This window comes from Mustela lutreola, chromosome 15 (assembly GCF_030435805.1).
Source record: "Mustela lutreola isolate mMusLut2 chromosome 15, mMusLut2.pri, whole genome shotgun sequence".
Taxonomy (NCBI): domain Eukaryota; kingdom Metazoa; phylum Chordata; class Mammalia; order Carnivora; family Mustelidae; genus Mustela; species Mustela lutreola.
In genome coordinates, this window is record NC_081304.1 from 57,578,234 (window position 1) to 57,604,121 (window position 25,888).

A 25,888-nucleotide genomic window follows, 5' to 3' on the forward strand; every position below is an offset into this window, starting at 1 on the left:
AACCAGAGATAGGGACTCGCCAGAGGCTCCTTGACGTTCCTTCTCTGTGCAGTAGCACAGTGGGATCTGAGATGCTTCTCCTGCAGTTTGGGGTGCGCTCAAAAGTCATATGATCATCAGTGTGTGGTCAGCTTGTTGAAATCTTTTCTGTGTGTGGCCATGTGCTGGCGGGACAGCCAAGCAGAGACCGTTGAGAGTCTGTGTTTCTCTTCTCTCTCTTGCACCCGGGTACTGGGTCTGATCTGTATGGTTCAGATGGGGGTGGAACTCACCCGCCCCAGCCCCCCACCCCTGCTGCACAGGTGCCCTTGATCCCCATGGCCAGCAGGCAGGGGGAGGCATTTCACACAGACTCTGGCCTGGGGATGACTCGAAATAGTGTGCAGGCATAGTTCACAAAGACAGAAGTGCACGGTCTGTTTCAAACCAGGAACAGAAAGCTACGGTGACCTGCCCCACCTCCCTTCCCCCTGGGCCCCGGTCCCCCGAGGAGAGCGCTTTCAGCTCCTCCTAGCTGTTTCCCCTGGATCTCACTGTCTTCCTTCTGCAGAATATGCTTGTACCCCTAGGACTTGATCTAACTGCGGTTTGAGATGTTGTCTGTTAACTTCTGCCATGGAAGGTGGACGTCGCCCTTTCACCGGCTGCCCCCCACCCCCTCCCGCGCGTGCACACGCACGCACACGCGTGCACACACCCCTCCTCTCTGCCCCCAACAGAGTTCAATCACAGTTGTTAGGTAGATCATGGTTCAGCATTTTCATTTTGATCATGTCGGTGTCTTTCCCCAAGCCGCGTAGCTCACTATAATTAGACTTCCTTTCCGACCCGGTATTTTGGTTTTCCTGGACTTTGTGTCACCCTTTCCCTTTGCTTCTCATAACTCTGGCCCCTGCGGAACTGAGAACTGCCTCTGGATCTGTGAGCTGCGCACCAGCAGACCCATCTTGTCCTCATTCTGCTCTCTGTTCGGGGCTCAGCTCTCTTGAGCCCCCAGCTTCCGTTTGAACCCAACTGCGAGCTCTCCAGGTCCCTTGCTCCTCCACTGCCCTGCGACGTGGATATCTTCCTGACACTTTTCTCCCCTTGATCTCCCCTCGGAGCCCCCTTCCTTGGAATTCGTTATCTTCTTCCTTGGTTTACCTCCTTAGGTGATGGGGCACACCCTCTCCTAGCTCTCTGACGGGGACTGCCTGAGAAGCGTATTTCTTGAGATACAGCATGTCTGAAAATACCCCCTTTCTGCCTCGCGCAGTTTAACAGATCGACTGCGTATAGAATTTTCCGCCAAGGACGATTTGTGTTCCGAACGCTAAAGGCATCTTTCATTGTCTTCTGGCTCCCAGTGGTGCTCCTGAGAAGTCCAGTGCCATTTTGTCCTGAGTCTTGTTACACGTCCTGCTTTGCTTTTTAGAGCTTTTCCTTAGCGTGAACATTCTGGATCTCACACGGAAGACCTTTGAATAATGCCAGCCCCCTGTCCTGGTGTTGGCCACTTTGTGAACCCTTCCGGCTGGAGTTCATTGCCTTTGTCCTGACCATTTTTTCTTCTGTTAGAGCTTTGATAAGTACCTCCTCTCTTTTTCCTTTCCTTTCCCTCTGGCACATTCTACATTCATGGTTGGCTGTTGGGCCTCCTGGTTTAATTCTGTTGATTTCCCTGGGGCACCTGAGTGGCTCAGTCAGTTAAGCATCTGCCTTCAGCTTGGGCTGTGATCTCAGGGTCCTGGGGCTGAGCCCCACGTCGGCTCCTTACTCAGCAGGGAGTCTGCTCTGTCCCCCTGCTCATGCTTTCTCTCTCTCTCTCTCTCTCTCTCTCTCTCTCAAATAAATAAATCTTTCTAAAGAAATTGATGATTTCCTTGTTTTCTCTCCTGTTTCTCATTTCTTTGTGTTTTTGTGCCTTTCCGGAACATTTCTTCATCTACTTCTTCACATCTATCCCTTGGTTTACTGCCGCTGTCTTATTTTTGTAACTTGGGTTTTCTGATTTTTAAGTGGTGCTCAGTTCTGGTTTCAGAGACACAAAATCTTTTAGTAGACATTATATCTCTAAGGATATCAATTAGTGTTTCTTTGACGGTTTCTTCTGTTGTTTGCTTCGTTCTTTTCCCTCAATTCCTTTTCATGGTTTTGGTGGGGGATGGTTGGCAGGGAGAAGGGGGAGTGACTGGGGGGGTTTCTTTTTCTCTTGCATCAAATGTCTAGTGATGCTTGGCTACCCATTACTGTTTAAGAATGAAACACCAAAAGACACCCAAAAGTTGTGTATGCATCAATGGGGTCTCTTGAGTTGTAACTTTGCCTGGAGGATGATCAGACAGGGAAGGACCTAGTTATTTTATTGGGAACCCCAGATGTCCCCTAGCAGGTTTTTTCTCTTTGGTTGGTCCCTTTCTGCCGAGGGGAGACCTGTAGTCCCCTGTCTGGTGAATAGAAGCCTAGCCAGCGGCATCTGGGAGCTCAGTAGGGGGACGGGATAGCCAGCTCTCTGGTCCACATGAAAAGTCGTATTTAATTTCCCTATTTTCAACCTCTCACCTAATCTCTTCCTTCTCCTGTGTCGGCTGCCCCGTGTTTAGAACTCCTCTGGTCCAGTTTCTCCTCTGAACCTCTTTCCCGAGAGGATAGTGGGGAGGTAGCTGCCTGGTCGTGGAGGGTGACAGAAGGGGCTCTGGGATGTAACTGAGGCTCATGTCATTTGTAACCAGCCCCCTCTGTTTCCAGCTCTGCCTTTAGAACTACCTCGTGCATCCCCACCCCTGAGCCTTTCCAGGGGCCTGGGGTACCAGTCAACTTCCCACTTTGGATTCCCACCCCGATCAGTTGTTACCATCTGTGCCCTGTTGTCCACGGCCTGACTGTCTTTCCGCATTTTACTGACCCATCTGAGTGGGTATCGCCTCCTCCCTGTTCTTTTGGTTTATAGACGAATCCCTTTCTTCTCCCTCTGGCGGGTGGGGGATGTTGTGGGCAGGTACAACCGTGGGTGTGGAGTTTTACCAAAGTCAGCATGTGCCATATGTCGTCCTCCCCAGTCTCCCTCACACCCCCTCGAGTTGGTAGGTGGTCTTAGTCCCATGCTGCAGCTAAGGAGTGAAGACCCCAGAGGTCAAGGCCCTCTGTCAAGGTCACGTAGCAGATCAGTGGCGGAGCCGCGATTCCAGTCCAGGTATACGCCTCTGAAAGCCGCTCTTTTGACCACATCACACGTCTTTCTGATGCTCTGGGCTTGCTCAGGGATTCCTCCTCACCACACCGCACAGTATTAATCAGGAACACATACCACATACATTCCCCGGAGGCCGTGCAGTCCAGCTAAGAGAGCGGGTTTTTTTTTCTTCCTTTGTTCCCCGAAGCAATTATTTCTTTATTTCATTTCAAGACCCGGCCTCTGCAGCTGCCACAGACAGCTTAGAGTTGTCTGAAGGCGGAAGACCAGAACCAAAGCCATGCGCTTACAAGCCATCCAACTTGAAAGATGTGTTGAGGTAAAATACCACTGCAAAGCTTCCCCAGCAAACCTTTTTTTTGGCGGGGGTGCTTTTTCTTTCCAAACTGAAAGACAACCATTTGTACTGTTCATGCATAAGAATCTTCAGCTCTGGCCATGTTCAAGATGAGATTTTTTTTCTTTTTTTTTTTTTGCCCCCCTCTGGTAATTTCCCACCCCAATGAAGCAGACAGTATAGTCTTCCAAAGCCAAAATAATGGTGTGTTGCACATCGATATTTACAAGTCAGAGAAGAGTGCCTGTGGGTGGGCTGAACCACGTCCCTTCCCTTGTCCTTTCTGGAGAAGCAGCCTGCTTGCGCTAACTCAAGTTTGTTTTCATTTGGAATCCTTAAGATGTGAATGAGAGCCATGTGGGCAGAGCTGAACTACCGGGTAAGTTGGGAGTTCAGCCTCTTGGAGGAAAGGCTGGGGTCAGACCACGTGGGGAAGCGTTCGATTGTAGCTGTGCATCCCAGTTATGATCTTGCCCTATATTTAAGTTTTTAGCTGTATCACATCTGATACTTCCCTTGGCGTTCCGGGAGAGCGAGGTCCGTACAGTTATTGGCAAGGGCCCAGTGCAGGAATGTGGGCTTTCCAGAAGTTTGTTACAACTTTTCAGAAGTATTGAGCAAAATTAGTCATGTTTGAAGGGAAAAATGAGAAGGTGTTGTTTGTCTTTGAAGTATTTGTTTCTCTAAGCATGAGTGCTATAGCAGCTGGTGGTGGAGACAGGTTTGTTTCAAGCAGACCTCATAGGGAGCTGCATGTTCCTCCTGGAGCTGCCAGTGACAGCTTTATTCGTGATTTCTAGGTGCGATCGCCCCAAGCCATGACCGTTCCAAAAGACATTCTGCCACTTTTCCCTAAGGCGACTGTCCTCTTTTCTCTCCATGTCCTAGATCATGGGTCGGGGCCAAAATGGCATCTTGGCTGTGCTTTGGCCTTAACCCTGGCCGCTGCTGAGGCCCTGGAGAAGTGGCCCGACTAGGGTAGATCAGGAGTGACAGGAAGCAGCCCGGGGCTCCCGGAGCTGGGGAGGGCGTGAGGAGAGGCAGGTATTCCAGATGCCCCAGCTTTGTATCAGTACTGCGGACCTTTCCGGGGCTTCTTCCTGATTCTGGTTGTCTGTGTCCAGCAGCACGGAGGGCAGTGTTTCTGTCAACCAGATGTCGGCCGAAGTGCTGGTTGAAAACGCAGATCTCCAAGCCCCACCCCAGGCTTAATGAATCTGCCACTGCGGCTGGTGGGGCCTGGGAATGTGCTTTTCCCTCCCGGCACCATCACCTCCCCCCACTTTGCCCTGCCCACCCCCCCATGATTCTTAGGCAGATCGTCTTATCCAGGGACATATTTTTCAAACTTCCTTAATGATAAGAATCACGTGATAATCTTTCTAAAAATACAAATTCCTGAGCCCCATCCCAGATCCACTGGCTCGGGATCTCCAGCAGGGCGGGGGCCCCGGGAAGCAGGGAGAAGGGAACCTAGCATTCCAGAAAACTTAAGATCCCGAGGCCAAGGTTGCCTGCTGGAAACCATCAGAGAAAAGAAATCAAGACCCACCCATGACTTGGAAAGACTTTGCATCTGGTAATTAAAAGACAAGTACGAGACCTAGAAACTAGAAAAACTGAGGAAGACTGGGGGTCTTCGGGCCCAAGGCAAATCATGCCAGAAAGTTCCTTTAGTTACTTTTCCCCATTTGCCTGTCACATTTCTGAGAATCGGGGGTTTTTTGTTTGTTTGTTTTTTTTTTTTTTAAGATTTATTTATTTGAGAGAGACGGAGCGAGCAAGAGAGCAGGGGAAGAGCAGAGGGAGAGACAGAGTTCCAGACTCCCCACTGAGCATGGAACCCAATGCTGGGCTCTATCGCACAGCCCCGACGTCCTGACCCGAGCCGAAATCAGGAGTCGGAAGCTTAACTGACTGAGCACCCAGGCGCCCCACCATTCTGAGAATCTTTGAAGCTTTCTAATTCTGCCAAGCTGAGGTCAAGATAAAAAGTCAGTTCTTATTTTCCGCTGGTGGAAAAAAAGATCTAGGGATAATTCTAAATTTATTTTCTTTCCACTAATCATTTCAAAAAGTACATTTCACTTGCCTTGACTTTTCAAAAGCAAGAGTAGCTTTTTACACTTTTAAAGAAAAAAATTTTAAAACACCTGTCACTTCTGGCGTCTTCTGAAGTTCTCAACTTCGCCTGTATGTAAACTGTGAGCCTCTAGGGTCCGAATAAACATGTATTGTGTGTCTCTGTCTCCCCAGGTGCAGGTCGATGTGTAGCACGTGAAATGAATGCTACACAGATTCAGAGGAATATATTTTATTTCCCTTGCTAAGTTTATTTTCTTTAGCTGGAGACTATCAGTGTGAAATTTAACCCCCCCCCCCCTTTTGGAGAGGCCTCTCACATGTGCTTGATTACTGGTTTATTAATTTGAAGATTTATGGAGGGGCAAAAATGCTGATTTTTTTTCTTCTAAAAAAAAAATGTCAGATTGAGAGACAAAACATGAAATTGTACATACCTGCAAAGAGATGTCCAGATCCCCTGTATCCTGGTGAGGAAATTTCATTGCATAAATGGGTTCCTATTAGTTGATGGAAAAATTAAGTTAACTGGAATCCCCAGTTCGCCAATCGTGCCAGCTAACTGAGGTATTAGTGTCCTGTTTAAACTCTCGGCGCTATTAAATTAAATGGTCATGACACGAAACCTCAGAAAAGTCTTATTGTTGTCTAGAAAGATTGTGTACAGGTGTTGCTGGCCTGCTTTAGAATAAAAAAGGCTTCAGTATTCTCAAAAATCATTTCCTCTCCTGAGGAAATGTACCATAGTAAAATAGTCTTTTGCAGTACAGTAATTGCCGGCTCTCAGCTTCAAAAGAAAATCCTTGAATATTATTCAGGGTTACTATTTCCACCAGGCTCCACTGAATGGATGGCCTTTTTGCGTTTGATTAATAAAATGACTCCAGAAAATAAAAGGAACTCTCATTTAATCCCTCCAGACAGAAGTTGTTGGAAACATTTAGCTGCTCAAGAAAATTGTTTTTAAATTTTAAAAGACGCGCGCCGTTTAAGCTTCGAGAATGAAGGAACCGTTCCATGCGTCGCCAAAGCTCTCCGTTGGAAGCTTGGCACGCTGAGCACTTTGCTTGAGTTGATATCTTCACCCCATGAAATGCAAACTCGGAGAATTTTTATTGCAAACACAGAAGTTAAATATTTATAGAAAGGGAGAAAACTCCTTCGTGTAAGAAAAGGCAGTTCTAATTATCCACAACTTTTTGTCAGCGTCAAAAATATTCTCTGATGGTGTGGGGTTCCCAAGTTACCCTGGGCTGCCCTGTGAGCTTTGTAAGGTAAGTCTCTCAGCTGCTTATCACCCGGGGTCACAGTTCAGGGATCTGTATTTGCGAACACCCCGTTTTTCCTCTTGAGGATGCCCTACCGCCCACTCTGACCCCCTGGGAGTCCCTGTCTAATCTCTACAGCAACCACAGACAAGCTCTTTCTTCCACTTGTGCTGATGTCTGGGATACCCATTTGCCAGAAGACAGATACACGCATTTCTGTAGTTTGGGTAAAGAAAAAGAAAATACATCCCCATAAAGCTACTCTCTCATTTCCTGGAGTCAGATTTGCGAGTGTAACTCTTGCTTGGACCATTTCCTTTGGATTCCTCCGGGTGGGTATTCTGCCTCAGGTGATTGAGAGCACCTCGGTTCTGCTCTCCCTAGCTGGCAGGTTGGCCAGAGGAGTGTCAAACAGAGGGGAAAAGCTAGCTCTCCTTTGGCTGACCTGTTTTCCGAACACCACGATGAACAGCCAACTGCAAGGATCAGGACGATGAAGATGGTTACAGGTTAAGAAAACAGACCCCGCAGACGTTCCTGTGTCATCAACAGAAAGGTTGGCTTTAGTCACATGCGTTCCTCTTGACAGCTGTCTTACCGTCCTCGGAAACAGTGTCACATCTGAAGGAATGTGACAAATGAAGGAGAACACACTCTGATATCAGAGAGGAGGGAGATTATAGTAAGAAGGTGGCGTCAGTTGGGACGCCCGGGTGGCTCAGTTAAGCGTCTGCCTTTGGCTCCGGTCATGATCCCGGGGTCCTGGATCGAGTCCCACATTGGGCTCCCTGCTCAGTGGGGAGTCTGCTTCTCCCTCTGCCTCTTCCCCGCTGCTCATGCTCTCTCTCTCTCTCTGTCTCTCAAGAAATAAAAATCTTAAAAAAAAAAAAAAAAGGGAGGAAGGAAGAAAAAAAAGAAAAGAAAGAGGTGTCAAGTGCCAACCAACAGTTTGTCAAATGTACAAAAGCATAAGCTAAATATCTGGGAGTGCTGGGGTAAAGGAGAGAAAACCGCGAAGCTGCAGCAGACTCGGCCTCCGACAGGAGTGTGGGAAGAGCCCAGAGAGGGTCTTGCTGGGGAGGCTTTTACCAGCCATGACGCCATACCCACCCCCAAGCTCTTATACTGCTTTATCACTCCAGGCTACATGCCTGCTTCGCATTTGGGGTACGTAAAGTAGGTGGTGTTCTGCCTCCAACTCCCACCCCCAAATAGGACATTTTCCCCTAATGGCTTGCTAGCCCCAAAGATAAGTTCTCTATAATCCCAGTGGATTATAGCAGTACTGTGCTGTCAGACTTGCTTGAAATAACCCCCAGGATGTCCAGACTTGGGCTCATGATCCTCTCAGCCCTGCTTTTCCTTCTCTGTCTTCTGTTTGGATGAGCAGACCCACTGCCCATTCCATTTCTCACGCCAGACACTCGGGAGTCATCCCTGGCTCTTCCCTCTCGCTCAGCCGGCCATATCCCATCCAGTGCCAACTCGTGTGAGTTCTCCATCCTCGGTGCCTATGGAAGCTGGGCGCCCCTGTCCTTCTGTCCTTCTGTCTCCTTCTGGGACCTCCTGTTGCTCCCTGACTCACCTCCTTGTCTGCACATCTGCCCCCTTCAAGTGCCTTCTCCACACTGAAGCCAGGGTGGGCTTTGTAAACCACGGACTTGCTCTTACCAGCCTGTCCCTCTAGCACTGCTGCCCCCGCTAAGCCTTCCAGAGATTCCCCACAGCCCATGTTCCTTGTGACAGTGCTTAGGGCCCCTGTGATCTGCTCTTCTCCTCCTCTGCCCACACACGTCCACACACAACTGCAGTGAACATCATGCAGGTATCTTTTTGTGCTTCCGCCTTAATTTCCCTAAAATCTACTCCACTTTCTTCCCCTGAGCCCTTGGCTTCCTTATCTGCAAGATGGGGATAGTCTAGTTGTACCATAATTGGCAGGTTCCTGAAACACCATGTTGCTATTTTTTTTTTTTTTTTTTTTTTTTTTTTTTTTTAGTGCCATTTTCATTTAATAAGCCAGTAGTAGAGCAACCTAAAGACCTTGGCTGTGATCACACCAGGATGTTTTTATGAAGAGTTGCAGGAGAACACGATTGGCAGCCGTGTTAAGTCTGGCTCACTGAGCGAAGCCATCGGCTGGAGACTACGGCTGGGGTGTGTAGCGGAGGTACTTCTTGCCCGAGGGGAGCTCTTTGGTGAAGACTCCTTTAGGGAAGATTTTTTTGGCTTCATCTTCGGGAATGGTTGGAAGAACCATTACACTGTCTCCGTCCTTCCAATCAACCGGGGTGGCAACCCTCTTTTCTGCCGTTAGCTGGAGAGAGGTAATTACTCTGAGAATCTCATCAAAGTTCCTGCCGGTTGTCGCTGGGTAGAGGATGGACAACTTCAGTTTCTTGTCAGGACCAAAAATAAATACCACGCGTGCTGTCACAGGCATGCCCTTTTCGTCCTTCTCCGCCGGATCCAGCATGCCTAACAGGATGGCAAGGTCCCGATTCTTATCATCAATGATGGGGAAAGGTAATGTTTCTGTGGGCTCCTGACCATTGTAAGCATTGATATCCTTGCTCCAGGCAAGATGGTCTTCAACGCTGTCTACTGAAAGGGCAATCATCTTAACGTTCTTCTTGGCAAATTCTGGTGCCAGCTTTGCAGCTCTGCCAAGCTCCGTGGTACACACGGGGGTAAAATCCCGGGGGTGGGAGAAGAGAATGCCCCATGAGTCTCCCAGATAGTCGTGGAAACGGATGCGGCCGATGGTAGTATTGGCCTCGAAGTTGGGAGCCTCGTCCCCGAGAAGGAGACCTCCGGGCATGGCGGCAGCGGTGACGCGGGAAGACGAGGACGAGCAGCAGCGACAACCACCCGCTCGCCGACCTGCTATTTTTTTAATATAACCAAATTAATGTTCGTATGAGTTTGGAGAGAGTTAACAGGTACAGAGCATTAAATCTTCCCATCTAGGAATATGAGACATCTCTCTCTCTCTCTCTCCATTTGAATTTCCCTTCATGGCCCTCAGTAAAGTTACAGAACTTCCAAGATACCAGTCCTGTCCATGTTCCTTCATTCCTTTACTCTCCATTCACTAGTTGCTAATAAGCTTTTCTTCGTGTGTTTTCTGGTGTTTATGACTGCTTCATAAGAAGGGGTTTCATTGTTCAGTCTATTTGCTAACTGGCGTCTTCAGCTCAGAGAGGTTTTCTATTGGTTATTTTGTTATTTCCAGGTCAGGCACTTCGTCATCCACACACAACCATCTGGTCTCTTCTAGTTCCTGAAGGGAAACCGAGGAACAGATATGGTTTGGCTTTGAGTTGGCAGTTAGGAAGGGCGTTGACTTGGGCTCCTGAAGGGAGCAAGCGGGGGGCGCTGGGGGGCGGGGGGGAAACATTGGATTGCTCTGTGGCAGGAAGATGGTGAGAAGTCCATAGTCGCTTGCCTGGAACAAGGCAGCTGGCCAGGGAAGCAGAAATGACTTGGAAGGTGTGTTGTTGGTCTTTGTACTAATACACAGTCTCTAGGACTCTGACGGTCGGAGCTAGTCACACTTGTGTTCAGTTCCCAACACTGGAGAGCTGGGAAACCTTAGATCAGTTGTTCAACTCTTCTGAGCTTCGGGTTCCATCATCATCATCATTGTCATGCTCATCGTCGCCATCGTCCTCATCATCGTGATGGTATCCGTTCGTGGTTCTGGCCGTAGAGATGCTGTATCTGAGACCGTGGTCACAAGGCTTGGCATGCAGGAGACCCTCAGTAAGTTCTGGTTGTTGCTGCTGCTGCTGTCCTCAGCGGGTAGTGACAGAACCAGACATCTCCCTTTGGTCCCCCTCCACCAACCCTTGGCCCTCATCTCCCGAGTCCCGAAGCTCTGCGTTCCCTCCCTCTGTCGTCTGCCTTCGCCTCCTTCTGCTGCTGCTCCTCTTCTGTCCCTGCTGCTCTGCTGCTCTCCCATGACGTTTCCTCCCGAAGGTCTTCTTTCGCCTTCTGATCTGCACCCATCTCTCCCTCACCAACCAAGACCTGTCTGCTGAGAGCTTCGGGTTTCTACCGCACACCCACATGCTTATTTGAGCTTTCAACCAAAATCCCGCTGCAGCCAATCCAGAAGCCCCTGGTTTTCTCCATTTCAGTGCATGGCACCCCACAAACCAGTTATTCAAGAAATCTTGCTTCCCTTCCACAGCCCCCCTCCCACCTGGTTGCTGTCTGTGTTGGTTTCCTCAGGGTCTTGTTGACTTGACCTGTACCCCAAGGCTGGACCCTGCCGTCCAGGATCCACACAGTGGCATGAATGACTATATAACATAAATGAGTTGTTGCTCCTCCCCTGCTTAATCCTAGCCAGTGGCTTCCCTTGTGCTCGGAATGAAGCCCAGCTCCTGACCGTGATCCCCAAGACCATGTAAAACTTAGCCACGGCCTTCTTACCAAACTCATCTTGATTTCTGTCCTTCTCATCGGCCAGTTCCAGCCACGGTCGGTGTCTTTCTCTCCATGCCATGAGATCCCCACGTGTCCCATGCTTACTGCTCCCTCCAGCTGGGGTAGTCTTTGCCCACCTTGTCTTGTGACTAGAACCTTCATCTGACCACAACATTAACATACTTCTTATCATAACACTTCATTTGTTTCTTTTGTCACATTTATCTATGATCTGTGGTGATTTCACTGTGTGATTATTTGAATGTCTGCCTCCCCCATTAACATGTAATAACCTTGGGGCCAGGTATGGCGTCCATCTTGAACATTGGTCTGTTCCCAGCGTCTAACATGGTACCCGGCTTAGAGTGCATTATTGATGGATGGAGGATGACTGGCTCTCTTCTCTCTGTTCCGCCTGGACCCCATCATGGGCCCTCATTAACCCTCACCAGCTGTCATTTCTGGCTGTTTCTTCTCTTATACCTCCTCCCACATCCCTAGCTCCAGAAAGCTCCAGGCTTTGGTAGAGATGTTCTCCAGAGTGACAAGGAAGTTAACCAGGAAAGGGTTTGCTCTGTACTCACCTTAACTCATGAAGACTTTCACCTGTGAACTCTGTTGATTTAGAAAAAAAAACAACAACAAAAAACAAAAACGACTTTCATCCTGATTAAATGTATGGACGTTGTAGCATCTGGATTTGAAATAGGGGTCGATATTAAAAGGGGGCTAAGACCAATTTTGTTCAAGTCTTAGGTATTTCACCGACGGCCTAAAAAGTCTATTTCAAAAGAAATAGACAGAAAGCCTTCCAGCCATTTTGCTGATGACCCCAAATTTTGCCACTAGAAATTTGTTCCCTAAGTCAAAATCTGGTCTTTTAAGTGCATGTATCTGTACTGTGACATAGATGAGCTGTATATGAATTAAGCTTTTGTTCCTTGGAGGATCTTTCCAATGGGCACAAAAGAACAGAGACCTGCTCGTATTATGACCATCCACAAAGGTAGATTTATTATAAGGACACCTAGCAAGTCCGCATTGGTCCTTATTTCCTAGTTCAAAAAGAGAAAAGAATCTTTTCACTCAACTCAGCTTCATGTGCTGGGTCAGAAGCTGCTGGCCAGCCTGGATCAGCTGTGTGCCCAAGTCACTAGGGCTCGATGGGTAGTATCCTGAAGTATAACCATGGCTCATTGTCAGCCAGAACCTGGATCAAAACAGAGCCCATTTGAAGGGGCTGTAGGCACACCAGGAAACACGTCTGGTAAAGCCTTTGTAACTGGGAAAACAGAGGTTTATCAAGCTCTATATTGCATTACAGGGACCGTACCCAACAAATACACATACTACCGTTATCCCTGTTCTGCAGGTGAGGCCCAGACAGGTGAAGAAGCTCGCCTACAGGGAGTGGGACAGTAAGGATTTGAACCCAGGCCATCTGACTGCAAAACCATGGGCTTCAACACTCCTTACGTGTTGACCCCATCCGAGTAAAGATAAGACGAAAGCATGTGTTAAGCAGTTGAAGGTGGGAGAGGCAGAGAGTGGCAATGGTTCCTGGGATCATCTGTTTAATGTCGGGGGGGCTCAGAGGGTAGAAGAGCCCAGACTCGGAGGTAGGAGCCAAGGGAAAGGACTCCCCATGAAGTATGGAGTGAGAGTGGACACTTGCAAGGGAGGAGACCCGAGAGATCTGGGTCAGCCACTCAGTCCTCCTAGCACGGAGGGTGTCTGTGATCAGAAGCAAACATTTCAGTGGATCACCGACCATAGTCATCACATAACAAAGACTTTGGGGGTCCCCGTGACCTAGGGATATTGTAAGAAAAAGAAAATTTAATTTTACAGGACTTTTTAAAAGCAAATATGGAAATCATCCATAAATTTGAGGGTTTTGGGGGGACACTTACTGGTAGAAGTGGGTGAACACAACAAAGCCCGTATCAGATCCCTTCTAGAACATTGGTCGAGACCTTACGGACACCCAGTCCAGCTGGCAGGTGACAAATCGGAACAGGAAGCCCCGTCAGTCATAGAACAAGGGCAGATGAGGTCAAAATGCAGAGTGACAGCATGGCAGAGCCACCAGACTCCTTGGCAAGCTTGACCAACTTAATAGGAAAAGTGGCTTTCTTGCAGAGAAGTCCCATGACCTGTGGGTTCTGGTCATTTCTCCTGAAGCAGCAAGAGACCGAGATGACACAGTGCGGGTCATGACTCAGTGACTCCCATCTCACACTCGTGCTGCTGAACGAGCCCAGAAAGGCAGCAGCTCCCCCCACTCCCAGAAGCCATAGACAGGGACCACTTAGAGCAGATCGCAGAGCACGTCAGACTCCACGCCTGCAGGGCCACCAAGCTGAGGTCTGGCCACGTAAACATACGCCTGCTCCGTGGCGAGGCTGAGTGGCTTGGGTTTCCAGGGCGAGATTCGGAATGAGCGGGAAGTCGCCAAGGCAGCGAGGCCTCAGGCCAATTATGCAATTAGCCAAGAGCCGATGCTGGCCTCCACGTTTGTTTAGATAAATTTTGAAATCATCAGCGAGCTCTTGAGCCAGATTCTGCCTCTGCGAGGAGAAAGTCAGACGGTATAAACCTGCGTAGCGCCAGGCAGTATGGGTGGGGGACAAGTTCCGCCTCCTACCCCCCAGGCTGGAGCAGAATCCTTCAAGAGAGAGACTTCTGACTGTGTGTGGCCTGGCTTGGTCCTCTGGGGGCGGGGCAGTGATGGTGGAGGTGGGGATGGTCCCGAGGGTGGCCCCTGGGGCCTCACTTCAGGACTCCCCCCGGACACCCCCATCCAAACTGGTAGAGGGGACATTAATGAGCAAAGACTGGAACTCCAGGAGAGGAGGAAGGCTTTCAGCCTCGTCATTCCAAGATGACGACCTTTTGGACCCAGAAAGGAGAACTGGGCTCCATTTGGTTTCATTCGAGGTATCCCGAATGCTTCCCACGTATCTCATTTATCCTCATGACACCCCAGAGAAGTAAGTTTGTTTGAGATTTATACAAAGTTATGATTATGCCTATAGATTCCAGTTCCTGCTTCAGTGTCATTCTAAACCCCGAGTCTCATCCCCATCTCACTTTTCCTAACATAACTAAGCCCTTTGGGGAACAAACCGGCTCAGGCTTTAGCCTTGCCAGAGGGCGATCCGCCCCCCACCCTTTCCTTTTTTGTTGTTGTTAAGTTTGATTTATTACTTAGCGTTCTAGTCAGGCTCGACGGATGTTCAGAATATTATAAATAATGCGGATTGAAAGGACCGTGCTGAAATGTTTATTGCATTCTTAGAAAGAGAACAAGGAATGGCGGGCGTTGGGAGCTTGGCCATGGCGATGGAGGGGCGTGAGGGGAGGGGGGGCATCTCTTGCTCCGAGGGTATTTTAGTGTGTCAATAAAAGACAGCGCTGCGAAAGGAAGGGACTTATATTACGGTCCCGCTATCAAGAATGTAGAAGCGTTCCAGCGGGCGTAAAGAATCCACTTCAAGAATGTGAGGGCCATAAGGAACTAATCATTAAACATTCCCTCTCTCATTTCCTTACCCACCATGCTGGAGGAAGGCTGCTAACACAGGGGCTGCCCAAGCTTTGAAACCAGCTCTCCAGCGGGCCAGCTCCGGAGCACCCTCTGGGAGGGCTGGGGGCCGCGTGTGGGTGACGGAGCGCCGCCGGTGGACTTACCACCCCACCCCGATGTGCCCAGTGCCTGCAGGCAGGTGAATCTTTGTTCTTCGGGTGCGCTAGAAATACGGGCGTTGGCCAAGATCAGGACCCGCCATGCGGGAGAGTGAGCATCATAGCGGCCCCGTCGCCTCCAGCCATCGCGTCGGAAGCTGGAATCATCCCAGCTCCTTCCTGCTGTCCTTGTCCTCACTGGTGCTTCTTTCTGTCTTGGGCCTTCCTTCAGGCTCCCACGAGGAGGAAGAGTCAATGTTGCTGAGTGGCACAGACCATCTGGGTCCACCCGATGGTAACTGCAAAGTCTGGCTAACTGGTAACTGCTAAAGTTACCACCTGATGGTAACTGGAAAGTCATGGAGATGGTTCCTTGTGTTCGAAGCAAGGCAGTCTTGGCCATCCACGTGCTGCTGTGGTCCCGCAGACCTCCGCAGAGCAGAGTTCTCTCTGTAGGGAGGAAATGGGGGCAGGGCTCCTATTGGCTGGGGACAGGAGCCTTGCGAAAGCCGGTGAGTTTTGTACATCGGACACATCCCCGGCTGTATACCCCTTCCTTGCCAGGGTGCCTGTCATCAGCAGGAAGTCATTGGGTGCCTGCTTTGCCCACCAGGACAGTGGCCTTCCTACTAGCTGTGGACCCCGTCCGTTCATCTTCACAGTGCCCAGCGAAAGCACAGCCCTTGCTGGCATGTTCATAGTTGACTTTTTACTTTAGGGGCTGGAGAACTTCTGGTGAGCTCTTGATTCTGCCTTCTAAGACACCGTTCTCAAATGTTAGTGCCAGAAGGGTGGCGTGGAGGGATGTGACGCCCCCAGCTTCCCGGGTCCCACCTCCAGAGATCTGGACTCAGCAGGTGTGAGGCGGGGATCAGAAGTCTCCTCTTGAACCATCTCCCCCTGGTGGGACAGACTCACCAGCGATCAGGCAGGAGTGACAGTGTTGGAATGCCAGCATGGTGTCTCCGTCGTTAGGCCATTTCTAGTGATTTCCTCCTCAGGAATGTCTGCGAATAGAGAGGGATAGAAAGTTACAGAGAATGAGTAAGATGCGGGCTGTTTGTGCAATACAGAGGATCCACTTAGCTGAGTCCAAGTCCTCCTCCGTGTTAAAAAGAAGCTCTGAGTCTCTGGTACAATCCCGACATTTCGAGAGAATGTGACCGTGGATCTATCTGCGGGAACCTAGTAGAATATGTTCTTCTGTAATTTTATATTCCGATATTCACCACTTGGGGTAATATATTGATTTTGAGTTTGGCAGAACCAGCTGTACTTACTCGTATCCCCTTTAGTTCTTTAGAACCAACACTCCCTAGTAACCCGTTCTGTGGGTAGCTCATCCTCTTGCATTCGCTCATTCAGCACATACTCATTGAGTGCTTAGTCTGTGCGGAGTACGAGTCTAGCTGCTAGAATATCTCCACGTTAATTATCACCAAGTAAAAGTGCTGTTTGAATTCCCCACTGCTGACTCTCCATACCCCCACGCAACCAGTATTTGAGTCTAAACGATGAGCTTCTTTTCCGTCAACCAAAACACAAGTGCGTGATGCAGAAAGTGCGCATTGTACGACATCTGTGCTGGGCACCTGTGGAGAGCATCACGGGGACTAGAGTCATGGCAGAGCGTGGACTGTCTGTCCTCTCAAGAATTTACAGACGATCAGGGAAGGGCTGTGCTTTCCATGAATCTGACCGATTGTTAGTTTACGCTAGTGATGAACTAATTTCTATAACGCGTGTGTTCAGGATACAGTCCTTGGCAGAAGCAGCCAGGGAAAAGCAGTCCTTGGGTGCCTTGGGCATGGGAGAGGAGGTGTCACTGGGGAGGGAACGTTTTTGAGCTGAGGCCAAAAGCCAGCGTCTGCGTGCTGGGTGTGTGGAAAACGTGGAGGGCTATAGGGTGGTGTGAACAGCCCCGTGCCAAGGCAGGAGGTGTGAGATCATGGCGCACTGAGCGGCAGTGGCCAAGGTGGGAAAATCAGATCCTCGCACTGGCAGCGTGTCGTAACTCAGCTCTGCTGTTCGGCCTTGAAATGGTTGCTGAAGTTATCTGACAAGACCAAGTTCAGTGTAAGTCAGCAAATAGTTCAAAGAGCCAAATCTGACATTCTGGATCCTCTGTTCTACTTGTTTCCAAAAAGACTGGGTCTGGAGAAGCTGATGGCATCATTGTGTTATCCTCCAATAGCCTTTTATTTTTTGTGCCCACAACACGAGTCTGAAGGGCAGTTCTGTTTTGTGTGTGGCTCCTGACCTTGGACGCATACCTGGTGTTGGCAGGAACAGCCTACAGGGCACCTGGGACACTCAGTTGTGTCATCAAGATGCCTTTCTTGGACTCTATCTTTCAAGTCTCATGAAGCCTCTTCCACAATGACCACCTGCAGGGGAGGACCTCCCTAGTTCGCCTTATCCTCAAAACTGATATAAACTTCCATTCTTTTTTTTTTTTTTTACGATTTTATTTATTTATTTGACAGAGAGAGAGATCACAAGTAGGCAGAGAGACAGGCAGAGAGAGAGGAGGAAGCAGGCTCCCCGCTGAGCAGAGACCCAACGTAAGGCTCGATCCCAGGACCCCGGGATCATGACCTGAGCCGAAGGCAGAGGCTTTAACCCACTGAGCCACCCAGGCGCCCCTGGAAGTACTCTTAAGGAGGGTATTTTTTAAAAGAGTTTATTTGAGGGACGCCTGGGTGGCTCAGTTGGTTGGACGACTGCCTTCGGCTCAGGTCATGATCCTGGATTCCTGGGATCGAGTCCCGCATCAGGCTCCCAGCTCCATGGGGAGTCTGCTTCTCTCTCTGACCTTCTCCTCGCTCATGCTCTCTCTCACTGTCTCTCTCTCAAATAAATAAATAAAATATTTAAAAAAAAAAAAAGAGTTTATTTGAGAGAGAGAGAGCGCGCGTGCTTGTGCGTGTGCACACAAGCAGGGGGAGAGGCAGAGAAGGAGGGAGACAGAGAATCTCAAGCAGACTCCATGCTGAACGTAGAGCCCGCCACGGGACCACAGAAAGTATTCAAGCATGCACCAAGGCTCCGAGCCCAGGTGGAAAGATGCAAAGCCCCAGGTTCAGGCACCATATGATGCAGCTTGGGAATGGAGATGAGGTCCAGAGCCAACGGCCAAGAAGGAATTCTTGTGCCATCCTTGGTGCAAAAGAAAAAAAAAAGCACAGGGACGGGACCCGTGAGCAGAAAGAGCTGCTGCTTAACATGGGCATTTTCACACAGTCATCCAGGCTGTTGGGGGATTTTGCATGAGTGCACATTTCAAAATCTCTGTTTGTGGTAGCATGCTTGAAAGTGACGGAGGGTGGTCCCATCCTTCTCGGGGGTCCCCGTTCTTCCTGGTGTTGGTGTCGTGTGGTGGACAGATACGGTGGTGCTGGCAACCAGAGTGATTTGCAGACAGGATGCCGACCAGAGTGTCTTCTGTTCAAAGAGTACAGACTGTGAAGGCCCCTTTTGTAGCCAGAACCATTTCCAGCAGGAGTCAGGGCAGCTGATGTCCATTGAGTACATGCCGTGGGCCGGGGAGCGTGCTCGGCACTGAGCATCCCACCTCGTCCTATCTCCATGGCAGTTCTGGGAGCTAAGGGCTAGTGTCCCCCAATTTTAGGCACTGAGGATGGATGGGGTCTCTTCCCCAGAGCCATGGTGTGGATGCCAGCTGGCCGATGGTTCAGCCCACACTGCCGCTCCCCATGTCAAGCTGGACCCTGTATTCATACATACATGTATGTTCTCCCATCTGTCACTTGGCCTCACAATTGGGAAGTCTCACACACACACACACACACACACACACACACACACTGTACTGGAAGTCAGGGGGCCAGGGAGCTTCACATGGCTTACTGGTGACCATTTGAAAAAGCAGGATGACCTTCAGAGTACACTGGAGCTCATGTTTCTGCCTTGATGACAGGGACAGGCTCTGTTGCCGAACCGAGGGACCATGACGTAGGTTCTGACTCTTTGGGAAAAGGCGCTGCTCTTCAAAGGAAAGGGCCGTGTCGGGCGGCTCTCTCCAGCCCTTCTTTCTTCTTCCTCCCATGGCTCTTACCAGTCACCTTTCTTCTCTGTGGCTCTTGGTTATACATGGTCTGTGTCATCTTGTAGGCCAAAGGAGCGCTGAGGTTGGGGGACAGGATTGGGGGGACAGACACAGCCTTGGGGTTGACAGAGTGGCTGTCCACCTGATGCCCCAGAAGTAGCACTAATGATCCCCCTGAAATGCATTCACCCCGATTCTTCCAGACTTCTGGTGACCCCTGGCACTTACTCCCTCCTCCTCCTCCTCCTGCCACCAGAATGTGGACTTCCTTTAGATTTTAGCAAGCAGCAGCAGGGTGGGGGGGGCAGTGCTACTTGAAAGTGAACCCCCCCCCCCCCAGAAGGCGGCAGTCATCCATTTCTGATGTTCATTTGGGCACAGAGCTGTCAGAACGGGTCGTGTGGGGAACCGCTGCCGTCGGAGAAGCCGTGTACGGCTCCTTCGTGTCAGACCACGTGTTAAACCACACGTCCCCCGAGACCGCGTGGCTTCCAGCCTTCACCAGCCAGGGCATCCTGTCCTGGAAAGTGCCGGGGACCCCCTGATAAGGTCAGCCTCGCCAGCCTGTCTTCTCTGCACTCCCTGATCAGTTCGCTTTCTGTTTCCACATGTCGTGACGTCATTCATCATTCCAGCCAACTTCTGTCATATGTTGTTGCTGACCTTACCTGTCACTAGCGTTCACTGGTGGCTGTTCCCTGATGCTCCGTAGAAAGGCACACTCATCTGACCCACAGCACGTTTCCAGATCCCACTGTGGGATGGCCGGTTTCTGGAAAGTATTAGCACCCGCTCCTGCTTTTGCCCCTGGAGCCGGAGGGAGGGGATCCATGCCTCTGAGCTGCCAGCAAGCACTCACCTCTGCAGCACTTTGCACCTCTGAGGACACAATGTCATTTACTTATTTTGGGTTTTGTCTGTCTTCACCCGCCGTATCCTCCCAGCAGTCAGGCACACACAGGTGCACACATGCGTGTGAGCATGCACAGGTGTAAATAGACGCTCAGTGAGGACAGGGACTTTTGTCTTTTTTTTTCACTGTCCTCTCCCCAGTGACTAGAGCAGTGCCTGGCACTCTATAGATGGATTGATTGATATTTGTTAAATAGATCAACATCCAGGAGTGCCTGGGTGGCTCTGCTGGGCGTCTGCCATCAGCTCGGGTCATGGTCAGGTCCTAGGATCGAGCCCCACGTGGGGCTCCCTGCCCGGTGGGGAGTCTCCTTCTCCCTCTGCCCTTCCCCACCTCCCCCCTGCTCATGCTCTCTCTTTCTCTCTCAGATAAATAAAATCTTTGTAAAAATTCAATCAAAATCCATTGTAAAGAAGTAGAATCTAGAGGCTCTGGGTATTGTTTTCACTTTCCTGGCCACCCAGGAGTGGGAGCCTTCTGTTATCTTGTCGATCAAACATTTACTGAGCACGTCAGCCCGTCACACACATGATGAAGATAGAGTGTCTAGCACCACTCATGGGGACAGATGTGGCTCTCATTAGAAGCTCAGTGGTGGCCGGAACGGTGTGCGTCCATAGTGTGGGTCTGCTTGACCCACACCCTCCACGGGCCCGTCCACAGTGTACTCTGGGGCAGGAGGGGTCCCCAGGGGAAAGGCTCCAAGCAACTCATTCACCCCATCCAAGGGGTTCTTGTTCGCCTCATTGACAGGAGGGGGGCTCTCCTGCCCTGACCTCTGCTCCCAGTTCCTCTTGCCCCAGAACCCCCACGCGTCTCCTGCTCACTTTGTCTCTTCAGGACAGCACTGATGGCGTTACCCTGAGAACGTCTGTGATGTCACTGGAGGCATGACTGCGAGAGAGTGTCTGAGAAGGCGTCTTGCTGGCGAGCTATTTCCTTGCACCGCCCTTCCACGTTCCCAAATTAGAGACACTTACTTTTGCTGATGATCTCTTTCCTGAAAGCTCCCAGTTAGAAGTCAGAGGAAAAAGGGCACCTGGGTGGCTCAGTGGGTTAAAGCCTATGCCTTCAGTCCAGGTCATAATTTCAACGTCCTGGGATCGAGTCCTGCATTGGGCTCTCTGCTCAGCATGGAACCTGCTTCCCCCTTTCCCTGCCTGCCTCTCTGCCTACTTGTGATCTCCCTCTCTGTCAAATAAAATCTTTTTTTAAAAAAAAGAAGAAGTAGTCAGAGGAAAGGGCTCTGGCTCGTATAGGTTAAAGAACGTGTCATTTGTTTAAATGCTGTCAGGTGACTAGTGAGATTCCAAGGGATAACTGAGCCAGGAAGAGTCGGAAACACGGCCCAGTGGGGGACCTCCAGGCCCATTTTGTCAGCCACCCGTCCACAGTGTCACCATTGTGGTGACTGAGCCCAACTCCGCTCAGTCCAAGCTTTGCGGTTCGTGGAGTGGAGAGCCCGGGGGCCTCACATGGCCTCATGCCAAGTTGAACAGACACGTAGCTGTCCCCACCCCTCCCGGGGGATGTTCTCCTGGGGTTTGGAACTCAGAGCCTCGGTTCAAATATACTACTCTGGGCTTCCGCTTCTCAGGCACATGATTTACTTAAAAAAAAAAAGAATTTTCAGAGGGCTCAGCATCTGCTGTATTGAAAAAGTAGCCTCTGGATGGCCATAGCTCCGTGCCCGCCCTTTCTGTACCTGACTTAGAGCTTGGGCTGCAGCCCACTCTGGTCGCCCGGCCCGGTCTCCCTAATTGATGCCAGGTGACGTCTCCCAATGCAAACGGCACCAAGAGAGGGGTTCGTAATGCTGAATCCGTAGCCCGGGTGGAGCCATCCAGAAATCTTTTGACACTTAGTCAAGAGGGAATTGTCAAAACAAGATATCCATAACAGAGTTCCTGACTGTCTTTTCAAAGGCACTTGAATTTCTGCCAGATTCCAGACAGGCTCGCTTTCCCAGGGGGACCCCGCGGCACAGCGAGGGGATATCTCTTAGCCAATAGTGATGCGCCCGAGAGTGGGCATTAAATTATTGCCCTGACGACTCAAGAGAGGCAGCTTTTGATGACTGATGGGAAAGGTCGTCTCTCTACAGCAGAGTTCTGCTGTTGGATTGTGGTGATTTGCCGGACGTTGGGGGAGGGAACTGAGTAACGCGTTCAGAACACAAATGGAGCCGAGGAACTCGTCTGCACCTTCTGTTTGGGGAGCAGCGGGACTAGCCGAATTTGTGCATACCCCCTCCAAGGAGCGCTGTCATAGGCCAAGTGTTCTTGTTTTTTTTTTGTGTGTGTGGGAGGGGGTTGATTTTCTGCCCCTCTCCTGAGACCTGGGGCCCACGCAGAGCCACACACGTGTCTTTGCTCCCGTCGGACCTGCCCCACAGAAGGTTCTGGTGTGAGGAAATCTGGCTCTCTTGGCCAGACCCTTACCCTGTGGTCAGATCTGCCCAGGTCTGACGCCTTGGTTGCGACATGATGTGCCCTAGCTAGTGACATGCACTGTCCTGTCCCAAGCAAACATCAGGTGTTGGCCTCACAGGGGCCTCGTGGCTGTGACAGAGACGCCTGATGCCCAGTGAGGCAGAGGTCTGGTCTCTGGAGCTGGGAGCCCGGGAACCTGCCTTCCCCTAGGCCTGCAGCCAGCTCCTCCCAGCTATTGCGGTCTTAATTCCTTTCAATTTCCTGTTTCCAGGCAAGCCCCTCTTTTGCCCCATCCCCCACTCCTGTCAGGCCACCTTCCCCATTCCTGCTTCCTGCCGAGGCTGCGGGGTCTCTCTGGCCCCCAGATGTCTCCCCACACCATCCTCCTTCCCCCCAGTCTCCTGCCTTCTCTCCAGAATGACGTTCTTCCAGGTTCTCTGTGGACGTGACGCATTACCTCTCGTCCGCATTGTGATGGGGTGGCATCCTGGGGACCAGGGAGACAAATTGTCCCCAGATGGGACCTGGAGCTTCATAGGGCAGGGTGAGGAAGGTGCCCCTTTCTCCTCCCCACGTCACCCTAGCACAGATCCGGGACAGACCCCCTCATGGGACTCCAGGCTTGCCCCTTCCAGAGCCACTCCCGAGAAGAGCACAGTACCTTCAGGAAGCTCATCTTTCCCGCAGGAGCCAGGGTTTGGTCACGTGGGCCCAGGTGCTGTCCTGGGGCCGGCCATGATCCTGTCCAAAGGCGAAGACAGACACTCAGAGTAACATAAATGCCAAGGCAACGTTAAGACCTGTTTCATCTAAATTTTCTTGGTTTTCAGTCAGAACCAAAGCACAGGCTAATTCCAGGCCAATCCTTTGCCTTCTCGTGTGTTTCTCTGAGTCTGTCACTTGGCATCACAGACACGGCCTCCCACCGTCACCTGGGTTGGGTCCCCTGGTGAGCCTGGTCCCCAGCGAGGCCCGGCCCCATGGGGCTCCCTCCCAGGGAACGTGGCCGTGTGCCCAGAGCTAGCTGGGCTGTTGGCCCGCAGCCTTCCTGGGGCTCCCGTCAGGGCAGGGCAGGGCTGACCTGTGAGCCCCCACTTCCTCACCTCCAAAGCAGGGGGGGAACTGTTGCTTTGCCTGCCCTGCTGACTCCTGGTGGGAACAGCACAGGACCGGGGCATGGCACGTTCTGAGCCCATGTCTAGCGGCGTGGACAGCTGCCTTTCCTCTGTGTTCCTTCTGTTCTCGCCACGCTGCCGTTACTCGTAATGCCTTTCGCCGGCGCCGCTGCGGTGCCCGGTGTCCCCCACCACCCTCAGGGCTGATGGGCTTCCAGGGTCTGGCACGGCTTCGAAGTCAGGCTTTCTGCAGGCCTTCTAGGTTCCCCTTGGGTTTGGTTTGTACGTCTCTAAGTCCTTGGGCCCATGACCCTGGCCTTGGTGCTGCCCCCGCTCTGACCTGGCCCCCTCACAGGGCCTCCACCCCCAGCCCTGTTCATACCACCACCACCACCACCCCTGCCAACCCCAGGGCCCGCTGCTCCTATCACCTGGCGTCCGCTCAGCTGGCTCCGCTCGCCTTGCAGCCTGCGCCTAGCCCAGCTGCCCTTCCTGTGCTCAGGACCCAAACGGCTGTGGCCAGGTACCTGACCCTAAAATTCAGCCTTTCCTGGACACCCGTCATCACGGCCGAGCTGTGGCTGGAACTGGACTCTGTGTCTGCACGAAATGTCACCCAGGTGTCCCCTCTGGTTCTGCGCCCCTCCCTTCCCTTTGGGGATGAATGGCATCTGGCTCTCTCTGGGACATTGTGCCGCAGGTGCTGCTCGGAGGCCCCCTGCTCCAGCGGAGGGTCCCAGATGCAGGAATAATTAGTGTCTTCGCTCTGCCTGTAAAGGGCCTCTAGATTCGCCCCCAGGGAGCCTCCCACACCTCATCTCACTGAGTCCTCCCCATGCACCTAGGAAGTCGGTATCCGGGGCTTTGACAGAGGGTGGAACTGAGCTCACCATAAAGGCATGGAAATTGGGCCTCCCTGACCCCCAGGCCAGCACCGCTGCCCCCACACCAGACCGCGCCATCCCTGTTGCTGCAGATCGTCAGGCCTAACGGAAGGAATATTAATATCTAACACAGGCATTGAAGGGTGGAGGAGGTTTAGGGGCACTGGCCTGCCTCTTGGAGTGTCTCTGGCTCCAGGGGCAGTGAGCCACCAGCCTAGAGGAAGCAGGGTCCGTGGAGGGTCCCAGGCTGTGTCCCTGCAGAGGGTGACGGAGGGCCAAGGGCAGAAGCAGAAGGGAGAGGGAGACGGGAGGTCTGCTGAGGGGACGGAGCCCACCAGTGCTGCCCGGGGGTTCACTCTCCAAAGCAGAGAAGAAATCCCAGGGATGTGTTGAGTGCCAGGTGAAAACAGAACCAAAGTCAGAACAGAAGACTCAAGCTCAGGTTTTTAATAGAAGCGCTGTCTGCGGGACTGTGGCAGGAAAGCAGAGCGGCAGGGGAGGGGAGCGGCTGTCCACACCTGTCTCCTGGGCCGGCTGAGCTCCAGGCTGCAGGCAAGAAGGCTGTTGGGGAGCCCACCCCATGCCGCCTTGCCCCCAGCTCCCGCATGGGGTCCCAAGGGCACCTGCCGTTCTGTGCCCTGTGGTCTGACGCTCAGATTGTAAATGCGTTCACCTTCTCTGCTGGGTGTCTACTCTTTTCTCAGCTTATTTGCCCAGTAATGGGATTAAAGGGAACATTTACATGAACTTTAGAAAACAAATATTCCAGTTTTGTCTTTTCTCTGGCTCGCTCCCCATCTCAGCTCAGGAGTCTGCTGCAAGAAATCTGTTTGATCAGGGAGAACCTACTGCTTAATGCATAAGCAAATGTCACCTGTCAACAGGCACCCCTGGGAAAAAACCCAGCCAGCCGTGGGGGTCTTTTCCTAGATGTCTAGGCTAGAGCTCTGGAGGCTGTTCACTGTGGGAGAGGGGCTCGCAGGAGCAATGGTATAGGGATGCGGGGACAGTCACAAGCAACCAGTGCTGCTCTCCTGTGATCAGATCAGGAAACTTCAGATAAGGCCCTTTGCATGCCTCTCCCTGCTACCCCCCACCCCTACTCTCGCACTGTGCTTAGCCCCTACAGCTGAGCGCTGAGGGGGAAGTGGTCTGTGCTGTCTGCTCTCACTCTCCCCAGAAGACAGTCCATGTTCCTCCTCCTCCACTCCCCCTCCTCCTCCTCTTTCCCTCCCCTTCCTCCCCGCTCTCCCTCTGCCTCCCCTCCCTCCTCCTCAAGCACCAAGAGTGACCTACCCTCACCCAGGGCAGATGCGTTGGCAACACAGTGCCCATTACTTTGCAGGTTTCCAGTGTTTCACTGGAAAAAATACGGGCCATGAATCCCGATGAACACTCTTCAGAAGTTCTGGAGAGAATTGCATTTCATGTGCCTTCCCAGTCTGAAAGGAGTTTGTTTTCCTACATCTTTCTTTAATTGCCACGAGCTGGACTT

At 51.4% G+C, this 25,888-nt stretch overlaps 2 protein-coding genes and 1 long non-coding RNA gene across 4 annotated transcripts in view; 1 reads left to right on the forward strand and 2 right to left on the reverse strand.

The window, feature by feature from the left end:
- STX8 (syntaxin 8) overlaps window positions 1–25,888 on the forward strand; it is a 244,800-nt gene that overhangs the window by 212,822 nt on the left and 6,090 nt on the right. The gene's annotated exons all lie outside the window — the stretch shown is intronic.
- On the reverse strand, window positions 8,914–9,737 carry LOC131816102 (peroxiredoxin-6). The gene has a single exon (XM_059148485.1). The coding sequence runs from the start codon at window positions 9,678–9,680 to the stop codon at window positions 9,006–9,008; it is 675 nt and encodes a 224-aa protein (XP_059004468.1). The 5' UTR covers window positions 9,681–9,737; the 3' UTR covers window positions 8,914–9,005.
- Window positions 14,566–25,852, reverse strand: LOC131816104 (uncharacterized). The gene is made up of 3 exons (XR_009347946.1): window positions 25,690–25,852; window positions 23,056–23,135; window positions 14,566–15,987 (listed from the first exon to the last, which is right to left on the reverse strand). It is a non-coding gene; the product is annotated as an uncharacterized LOC131816104 (long non-coding RNA).

Excerpts from the sequence above, each read along its gene's own strand:
- LOC131816102 (XM_059148485.1), bottom strand. The coding sequence starts at position 9,680 with ATGCCCGGAGGTCTCCTTCTCGGGGACGAGGCTCCCAACTTCGAGGCC.